The sequence below is a fragment of the Ambystoma mexicanum genome, chromosome 5q (genome assembly GCF_040938575.1).
Source record: "Ambystoma mexicanum isolate Mex_15411 chromosome 5q, UKY_AmexF1_1, whole genome shotgun sequence".
Lineage (NCBI taxonomy): Eukaryota > Metazoa > Chordata > Amphibia > Caudata > Ambystomatidae > Ambystoma > Ambystoma mexicanum.
The window spans coordinates 585,235,128-585,245,779 of record NC_090933.1 but is presented as its reverse complement, the minus strand read 5'-3'; the positions used below and the strand labels follow the sequence as shown (position 1 = coordinate 585,245,779).

General features: G+C 52.2%; 1 protein-coding gene across 1 annotated transcript; it reads right to left on the bottom strand.

Moving 5' to 3' along the window:
* Positions 1-681: 681 nt before the first annotated feature.
* On the bottom strand, positions 682-3,686 carry SOX17 (SRY-box transcription factor 17). The gene is made up of 2 exons (XM_069621055.1): positions 3,253-3,686; positions 682-1,964 (listed from the first exon to the last, which is right to left on the bottom strand). The coding sequence occupies exons 1-2, from the start codon at positions 3,569-3,571 to the stop codon at positions 1,063-1,065; spliced, it is 1,221 nt and encodes a 406-aa protein (XP_069477156.1). The 5' UTR covers positions 3,572-3,686; the 3' UTR covers positions 682-1,062.
* Between the last annotated feature and the right edge of the window lie 6,966 nt (positions 3,687-10,652).

Genomic DNA, 10,652 nt, shown 5'->3' with positions numbered 1-10,652 from the left:
GGGTCACTCGTGTTTCCTGTGCCCGAGGAAGCTGTGCGGTGACCTTGCGCACTTTAACCTCTGGTGCCGACCTGACCAGGAACTAACGAATCCACCGAAGAGTCGGACTCGCGGGGGGGGGGGGGGGGGTGTTGGGGGGGGGGGGGGGGGACAAATGTCAACTCTCTGTGTGGCATCTAGTGAGACAGACACTTAGGTAGGTGGGTAGCCAGATAGACTGGACGACGGCCAGAGAGATGCATAGAACACATAGATAGATATTTTCTAAGCACGTAGGGTCAGATACAAAACGTTGTTTAATGGGATTTTCCCCATTGAAAAACGCTTTAGTAAATCAGTTTTTTTTTAAAATGTATCTGATTAGTTCCAATAAGCAATTACTTTGGCAATGAGCGAACAAAAAAAACTACAAAACACGAGGGCGTCAAAAACTCTTAGGACCGTGTTTTCATGAGGTTTACAACTGTCCTGTTGATACGTTTGGATTCGTGCGTTATTTGCGCAAGAACCCAGTGCGCACTGGTGGCCACGCAGAGCGTGACTTTGCTTTTTATGTCAATGTGTAAGGATGTGTCATGCTGTGTTGCAGTTGTACAGCGCCGTGGCTGTTATGATTGCATGTTTAAGTTCATCGTGAAGTTTCTAAGGAATTCGCTGGATATACACAAGTGTTATTTTTTCGGGGTATTTTATTTGTAAAAGTGCAAAATACAAATACAAAACCGTAAAATCTCAATATACAGTATTACTATTGTACAGCTAGGCGCCAACGGCCTCTGGAAGACAGAATAAATTAAGTCGAGTGATATATTTATTTGCGTGACCCTGTGTGCACCCGGGTGGTCTTGCGATTCGGGTGCCAGTATTGTAAAAAAATAAAGCCCATACAGTTTCCCCATAGTTCCGAAGTGTCAATTGTAATGCGTCACATGGAGTCCTGTAGAAATGGCGTTAAAAGAACACTCTGCGCAGAATAGCGCGGGCTCGCCTGCCATTTGCTGGGACGGGTCTTGGCGTGGCTCTGTGCAGTCTGTGCGCCGGGCAGAGGCCGGGGCCGCCCCCTCACACGCTGGGGTAGTTGTAGTAATAGACCGCGGTGCTGGCGTCCGAGAGCACCGAGGAGATGAGGCCTTGGTCTGCGGGCGGGAGGTGGCCCTCGTGTCCGTGATAGGCCATTAGTCCTCGGTCCGAGCCGGCCATGAAGCTCAGGTACTGCTCGAACTCCGTGCGGTCCACCTCGCCCAGCAGCTCGGCCTGCTGCACCTGACTCAGGGTGTGGTGGGCATCGGGTGAAGGGGAAGGCGGCCCCTCGGGCTGCCCTTGGTGAGCGCGGCCCATGCCATGGGGGTACATCTGGCCATAGTACATATGAGGGGGGGTCTGGTGTCCCGCCGCGCTGTGCGCAGAGTCCATGTGCCCCATGGAGTCCATGTGGGCGCCGTGCCTCCGCAGCACCGCGCTGGCCTGGCTCTCTTGGTGCGTGGGATACTCGGGGTGGTAGTTGTAGGGCAGCATCTGGCACGCGTCGTCCTGCAGGTGGGGGGCAGCAAAGTAGAGGGCGTTCGCCTCGGCCATGTCTAGGGGGGACGAGGTATCGGAGGGGGGCAAGGGGTAGCTGTCAAAGTGGGCTGCCAGGCCCTGGCAGTCCCGGTAGTGGCTGAGGTGCTGGAGTTCGCTCTGCTGCTGCTGCTGCTGTTGCAGCTGCTGGTGGTAGCTCTGAGGGTCGCCGTAGCCCAGGCTCTCCAGGCAGATGCGGCCCGCCTCGCTGCCCAGGCTGCCGCCCTGCGGGTCCGCCGAGAGGTGCAGGAAGCCCGGCTCGGGCCGCTTGAGCCGTTTCACCTGCTTCCTCCTGCGGGGCCTGTACTTGTAGTTTGGGTGGTCCTGCATGTGCTGCACGCGGAGTCTCTCGGCCTCCTCCACAAAGGGCCGCTTCTCCACCAGAGAGAGGGACTTCCAGGACTTGCCTGTCAGGGGAAAAAAAAGCAATAAGTTAGAAAAACGCTGCCCACGTGTCTCTCTCTGGTAGAATGCATTATAGATAGCACACACATGCATCGAAAACCAACTAATCCACCCACCGAAGCGAAACTTTGAAGTATAGTGCAATTATAATCGCGTGTGATGTGTCCTTTTACATTCCTTGCAAAACAGCTAGCTATAAGGCGATGCAGCCACAAAGCCACACAAGGTATACATAGTCGCAGGGAACGTGACGGGCGCTCGAGGGAAAGGTTCGCGTAATACGTTTGCAGGCGGACAACCGTGCTCTCTTTAAACGAGCACAGGTTCTGCAGCCTGGACGGTTCGGCCTTGTCTGGTAGCGGATAGGAGCCGTATTTGGAGAAGTAACAATGTCACCTGCCATAAAGACACTACAGTATATATTTCGGAGATCTAAATCAGGCCTCCGAACGTATAAAACTAAAACGCGCTGATGCCGCAGTAGGATTACCTGCACACCACCGATCATTAAACAAGAACACACGCTGCCACAAAGAGCAGATCACTGACACAAGCGTGCACTGCATGTGTAATACGGAAGGAAGCAGGCCTACAACACGCAGGCTGCCCCTCCAAAACTAGAAAGATCGAAGTGCCCGATTGGGCGAGCTAAGCACTAACATTGAGTGCCAGGTCCTCGGTGTTTCTCTCTCCAGCCTGCTACAACCCTGCCAGTAAACCCCCATGAGGAAACAAGCAAAGACAGAGGGCGACTATCCACGCCTCTAAAACAGAGACCAACAGACGAAACGCGGCTATTTAGCACATCATGTGTCCACCTCAACCTGGGGCCGAATTATAGAAACCTTGGACCAGTCCAAGTGCAGGGTTCCCAAGATATGTGCACAAGTGCTAAGACTTCCCTAGTTCAAACAACGGATCATTCCAATTCCTTTTTTTTTTGCACCTACGTAATGTGTGTCCTAGTGCTTACTGGTGCGAATGGGAATCGTATTGGCACTAGGGTAAACTTTGCACGGGTGCAAACATGCACTGAAAGAACGTTTTTTTGCACTAGGGCAACGTTTGCCCAAATGCGAATGCCACGCAAAATGGCACTTGCACAGGTGCAAAGATTCAGTAACAGGAGACGCAGAATGGACTGTCTTTGTAAATAAAGGCCTGCTATCATGGAGCGGTTTGGGTTATATTTGTTAAGGAAGAGCATCTAAGTTATAATTGGAGTCAGTGATGGATACCTCCCCTCCACCCATACACCCCCTCCCCCCCAGTCCCCGAGTGCCCCCTTACCGAGCATCTTGCTGAGCTCCGCGTTGTGCAGGTCCGGGTTCTGCTGCGCCAGCCTCTTGCGCTCGTCCTTGGCCCACACCATGAAGGCGTTCATGGGCCGGCGGATCCGGGGCTCGCCCTTGCAGCCCCCCGCGGCGGCTCCTCCTCGGGGGTTGCCGGTGCCCGGCTCCATCTTGACCTTGCCGTCCCCCGGAGGGTTCATGGCCTCGGTGACCCACTGGCAGTGGCCGGTCCCCGGCTGCATCATCCTCAGGGGCGCTGGGCCGCACCTTCCCTGCTGCTGGTCGTCGCTGGAGTATCCCGCATCGGGGCTGCTCATGCTGTCCCAGCGCTGGGGGGCTCTGGGAGGGGGGAGGCGGGCTGCTGCTCTTGGCCGCTGTGGGGGCCGCGCTGGTGCTTTGCTCTGGTAGCGGTGCCTGACTGTGTGTTCTGGGTCTAGGGGACTCTGCTGATACCATCCACTGCCTCCGGGCCGCCTTAAACCCAGGGAGCCATCCAATCCCCGGCCGGGGCGGGGCCCTGACGGGAAAGGTGTCCAGGGGGGCGGGCATCTGACTTGCCCTGGGGCTGTGGCCCGCCGCTAATCCGGAGGTGCCGCGGGCAGTGCCCGCCCCTTCCACAGCCGGCGAGTGGCGTGTGGGGGCGCGGGGGACCCCGCGGAGACCTGGGGGCATGAACCTTGGGCTGGAATTGGCGATTTTTATTAGCCGACCACACACAGATGTAAAACGGGCTGCTTCAATCGTGGACTTTCACTGAAGAGGCACCCCGAAACTGGCGCCCGCTGCGCGCGTCACAATGCGCACAGGCAGGGAGCTGCGCCCGCGGCGTGTGAGAGAGCCCTGGGCAGGTGCCCGCTGGGATCCTGCTGGCAGCGATACATCACCGCGGGAGGTCCCAGGATCCGCTTTGAGGTGGCCCATAGGTTTCCACAAAAAACTCGACGAGATAGCGCCGTATAAATATATATATATTAATAAGCAGCCACAGAGTCGCTTATCATGCGCCTAGTCATTGCAAGGGCGATTGGTTTCCGCAATAATTCCGTTGCTTTGAAGGAGAATGCAAGGAGCACCCCGCTCGCCCACTTTCACATCACACAAGCCACCCTGACACATTCCAAGACAATGTCCTGATTCGTGGAATTATTTGCGCGTAAAGCGGGGATTTGCGTGCCATTCTGCCCTGCAAATTCCTGGTTGACGAATAAGGATTTGCGGGCAAAATAGCACGCACAAATCCGTTTTACACAATTCCATGAATCAGTGTCTTCTGGACGTATGAATTCGCAGTTGTATTTGGCAGGGTAGACGTATGTCACACGTGACGGGGACGGGCAAGCAATGCTGTACACGATTGACTGTATTTACGTTTATACACTAACAACGAAGTAAGAGCCACTCTGTACACACTCTGGCTATGTATGTTTTTGCGCATTTAATGGTAAAGCGCGCGCAGTGCGCCTGTCGACCACAGACCCGCTTCTAGGAGCGGGCCATATGGACCTTTCGGGGTCGGTTTATTTATGATGCTAGATGCTGTCACGAGTACAGCAGTGTCGTGCGCACCCACATTCTGATATATGTACTATGAATAACCACCATCCTTCGAGAGTACACATCAATGTTTCACAGTATAAACGGGACTTTTATGCAAATGTTATCCCCAAATCATCCGGGGGTGTATGCCAGTCTGACTTCCACGCGTGCGGTGGTGAAGGGGGCTTTATCCGCGCTGGACGGGCTGGATTTGGGGCAGAAAAACGAATAGGGAATTAGCAGCCTGGTGAATACCAGGTGGCTGCGAAACACGCGCTGCCTTCCGCCAGGGTGTGCTTGCCCTGGACAAAGTCCGAGGAGTCATGCACTGTTCACCCCACACTTCTCAGCAGTGTGCACCACGCTGCGTGAGCGCGCACACACACCTTCCCTGAAACCCTTGCATAGCCTCAAGAGAGGGGAATTGGAGAGGGGGGCCTGCAACCCCTCCTCCCTCTGTGCTGGTCGATGCAGTTCTACGGTCCCACCTGCAGGGGTGATGAGGGAATCCATCAGAAACAATTGGGGGGGAGGAGGGGTCGTCGGTCTTAGTTCTATTAATATTGTTCGCAGGTGCTGCCCCTGCATTCCTTGCGTCGCTGCTGCTGGTGGTGCCAGTGGAAAGGGTGGGTGGGTGTCTTATCAATGTTTGCGTTTCAGGGTGCGCGCGAGACGGCATGTTTTTGTGTGTATGTTTCTTGTATGACTGGGCCAGTGTGAACTGGTTAGAGGGGTTGTGACTGTGCAGAGATATGTGCAGAATATAACACGCATATACGCGGGGTTGCTGTGCCCCAACTATACGCAAGAGCTCACTGACAGGTATTCGCAGATTCAAGTGTGAGTGGCGGCTCCTTTTTGCAACCAGAGCTGGCCTTATTTACTAATAAAGTGGAACCAATGGCACCTGCGCACGCGGCTAGGCGCAGAGACGCACTTTTCTGCAAACGGGCCTTTCCTGATTCCCAGAGCGTTTCCTATGGGAGTGTACCATTATAAAACACTTCAGCGAATCAGGCCCTATAATGTTTCCGTTGCAGTCCCGAATGCATCGCGCACACCCAGTGCCCGTTTGTATCCACACGTGAGGGGGCCGGTGGTATTATAGCAGCGCATCTATATTATTTTCCGGCAGCCTTTGCAACTCTCAGTGGAAGATGATCAAAGAACCACCACGCAAAATGGGTCCAATTTAACACCCAGAAAATTGAAGGTTCTAATTGTCCATCTTATTTGGAAACAAAAAAGGTTGCAGTGTGTGGGGGGGCTGAATGGAGGGGGGGCTACTACACAGAGCCTTCTGTGAAGTGTCTTGCCAAACTAAATGTAATTTCAAAACCTCTTCCCGTGAATTGTTAACAAATTCGCATTTTTTGATAAATTCACTATGGCGCATGGATTTTTGCCCAGGTTATTATTAGTACATACACGCACACGTTGTAGATTGGGCGCGTGACTGCAGCAGCGAGTTGGCAGCAGGGAGTGTTGAATGCCACTGACTGACCAACTGGAAGAAAACGCGTGTGTCAATTCCCCCGACTTCCCGAAACGGCACTGGGTGCCCGTGCACCCACCGATGGGAAGTTCCGCTTGACAATTGCTCTGTGTGTACTCTTTTTCGGCTGCGCGAACAGTGCTCTAGAAAGGCAGGTCGGTGCAGGGAATATTGCTGTGCAGGGCACAGATCCTGTAATGTGAACATGGTGACAGGCAGCCGCACCCCGTACAGAAAAACGCAGGGGCAATACAGGTGCCCATTCAGGCCACTCAGCAGGCACCTCAAATGACAAGCCAGGCCTCTGTGCACTAAAGCACCGTGTGCGCATCTCAGCATTGCCCTGCAGTGACGGGTGCGCATAGATGTGAAATGCACCTAAATACAGGTGCGCACTTTATTTGATGTAAAGTCATAATCTCATAACATATCACTGATTCAATATAAGGCGCAGGGGCGATGAGTAGGGGGGGCTGCGGGGCCCGCCCCCCGCATAATGAAGTCGGGGCTGAGCCCCCCCACCCCCCGCCGGAGAGAAGAGACGCAGTATGGGGCCCCGCAGAATGAAGTCGGGGCTGAGCCCCCCCCACCCCCCCCCCGCCGGAGAGAAGAGACGCAGTATGGATGGCCCTTTGTTCCATCCATACTGTGTCTCTCTCTGGCGGCCTGGGTAAAAGCCGGGGAAAAACGATGTTTAGAAATTGTGCGACAGATGCAAAGCAAGAGGCTCTTGCTTTGCACCTGTCCCTCAATTTCTAAAAATCGTTCTGGGTTGGGTGTACCTCTACATCTGTGCACCCCTCTTGCCAACAGGGGTGCACAGATGTACAAATACACTCAAGCCAAAACGATTTTTAGAAATGGAGGCACAGATGCAAAACAAGTCTGTCTCTCAATTTCTAAAAATCGTTTTGGGTTGGGTGTATTTATACATCTGTGCACCCCTGTTGGCAAGAGGGGTGCACAGATGTAGAGGTACACCCAACCCAGAAGGATTTTTAGAAATGCAGGCACAGATGCAAAACAAGCCTGTCTCTCAATTTCTAAAAATCGTTTTGGGTTGGGTGTATTTGTACATCTGTGCACCCCTGTTGGCAAGAGGGGTGCACAGATGTAGAGGTACACCCAACCCAGAAGGATTTTTAGAAATGCAGGCACAGATGCAAAACAAGCCTGTCTCTCAATTTCTAAAAATCGTTTTGGGTTGGGTGTATTTGTACATCTGTGCACCCCTCTTACGAAGAGGGGTGCACAGAGGTAGAGGTACACTCAACCCAGAAGGATTTTTAGAAATGGAGGTACAGATGCAAAGCGAGGGAGGGGGCAGGGAGCAGGGGCATGAGAGGGCCAATGAGACTGTTTGCATGTCTCTGAGTGTGCACGTGCTGAGGGTGAATGCTATGTGCGGGGAGCGGAGGCGTATGAGCCAGCACTTTCTAGTAGAGCTGCCATATTTGAAATGGGGCAATGTTGGTACTCCTCAGTTAGCTCGCTATACTCTTGATGGGATAGTACTGCTGTAACAGGGCTTCTATAATTGTTGAATCCTCTCAGCGATAATACTATGCTTTTGTTGAGGCAGTGCTAGTTCATCGTAGTGGGGCTGCTATACTTTTGATAGGACCACATCATCACTTCTCAGTTGAGCTGCTACACTCTTATTGACAAGGCCCCAGCACTTCTCAACAGATGTATTTCTTTTTATTTTAATTGGTTATTTATAATGCTTGTACTACCCAGAGGTTTCTAAGCGTGGACTGAGGGAGCGAACCTGTGTTGCGCGGACCGAGGGAGCGAACCTGTGTTGAGCTACCGAGGGAGCGAACTTGTGTTGCGCAGACAGAGGTAGCGAACCTGTGTTGTGCGGACCGAGGGAGCGAACCTGTGTTGCGCGGTCCGAGGGAGCGAACCTGTGTTGCGCGGTGAACCTGTGTTGCTCTGTGTCGTCTTGCTTCCAAGGCAAGCATGTTGCCCCTGAGCTATCCTTCCGATACTCTAAAGATCTGAAGTACATTTAATGATACAGAACCAGAACTATTGAGCAAGTCTGTCATCATCAGAATAACTCAACACTGTCGTGGTTATACAAGAGCTCATATATTTAAAGGGATGGAATTACTCAGAATGTAGCAGCACTATTCAATAACCCAAAGTTCTTAAGCATAGTTAATGTGAAAATACTACACTTCTCACCGTTCGGACAGTACTGCCACTTCTCACAGAGGCTTCTACACCTTTTATGGGGCAGCACTGATCCAGCCTACTGCTCACATGCTCAGAATTGTCATTTCTCGGCAGGACTGCAACACTATACCATTGTGTTCTGCATGTTGAGTGCTTCTTCACCACCAATGTGGATTCATGGCTCTCTCCCAGTGTCTAAATAGTAGATCTGTCTACATTCAATTGGAAACAGGCATGTCCGGAGCTGCCTGCTGTCCATAAGCTGCCGCTCAGGATTTTGGGAGCCGTGATGGGGCAAGGGATTTGTCCGATAGCAGAATCAGCAGGGTCTTAAAACCTGCTCACTCCTTCTGGAGGGGCCGTGGGGCAAAATGAGCCTGGTCCCACATACAGGTGGTTGTTACCCCTTTCTCTCCTGAATGAAAGAATGAGCTCTCTCAGACACGAGTTATCACCCCTGCACACACATTGAATGAATACGGTATGGATCTATAGATCGAGAAAACTGGAGTGACAATTCAGAGTGTTTTAACAGAAATATAATTGTCTTCCCAGATGGGAGACTGACTCCATTAATATACATGGGGTCACTGAGATGACCAAGAGTGAAACTGTACATTCAGTTGTGAGATTACCAGCAACGGTTGATACTATGCTCGAAGGAGTGAGGTGCCCACTCAATATAGCACACTGTTTAAAGGTGTGAGACCCATCCTGAATGCTTGCCCAAAGAGCCTTGGCCAGAGTTTCACACTGTAGAAGTGAGCATGTGATCCGGGGTCTGCAGCCGACAACACGCAGGGGATACCCATGCTCCCACTTGCGAGATTTGCACCAAATTAGTGAGATTGTGCTCCAAGGTAGGAGGCACATGCACAGTCTTTGCTCTGACGTTTGACACACTCACAGGATGGGACGGCATTTCGTTCTCCCATCCTAGTTGTGTTGCTCTGCCTTTTGAGGGCTACTACAACCTGGATGATTATAGAGGGGTGGAGTAGGGGCAGTGATGGCCTACTGGAATGCAACTTGAAGGCTTAAATCTCCTTCTTACTTGACTTTAGTATATGCAGTACATGCTAGCCACTGTTTCCACTGTTCTGCGCTTCGCGCGCCACCACCACCCCTCCTGCGCGCCGTTTCACCAAGTTGGCGACTACATGCAAAGTTGCGGTCCTATAACTGCCAGTGATGTCCCTTCTTGTATTTGCCCCCCGACCCCCGCTCCCGGAAATTCATAAGTCGGCTCCCCTGAGAAGGCGTTATCATATGGAGTTTATGAGTTTATAAACCCTGTGAGAGAAGTCCGTGGACCCGCAAGCCTGGGTTCGCCCTGCAGAATTTAAAGGCACACTGTTACAAATAGCTATTGTAGCAGAGCGAAGCACTGTATCAAAACGTCATTTAAATAATATGATCACATATGTTTTGAGCCCTGGAGAAGCCAAACAAGCTTCGTCTCAGAAAGAAGGGTAGACACGTGCAGAGTGGTTGTGGTATAGACATGGGGCCCGATTTACAAAAGTGTTTTACAATGGCACAATCCCATTCGAAAACGCTTTGTAAATCCGGCCCATTGTAGTACTATTTTGTGTTTACTTCCGCTTGACAGCTACATTATAGAGCGCAGCCACTGTAATAATTCAGCAATGGCCTGGCACTCCTGCGGGATCCTAATTAGAGTCTGCGCCCTGCGTGCAGGTGGGCGTTCAGGGGAGTGAGGGTCTAGGGTGCCCAGGGCGCAGGGCAGACTCCACTCCGAATCCAGGCCTCCAGGGATCTCAAACAGCACACTGAGCAGTATATGAACTGGGGGGCGGGGGGGCTGCTGCAGGCCGAACATCACACAGTGAGTGCTTCCGTGATTACGAGGGTCCAGCTTTCAATTTAGAAATGGCCACTTAGGCCCACACTGTCGGTGGATGGTCACAGTAACACCACCGATCAGCTGTCCAGAATACAAACAGTTAAGCAAAGATCCCCTGGCACACACGCAAGAAAACATAACATGCCATGGTGCCGAGATTATACGTTTAAGGCGCGTTTCATTACATTAAAATATGTTCGTTTCTGCAAGCCAACAGCGTTCACGATGTTATTTCCCTTATAAGGTCACACGCCAGATAAAACTATGTAATAACAGCCAGTGCACAGGCGTGTATAGTGCGGTTGGGCAGAAGCCC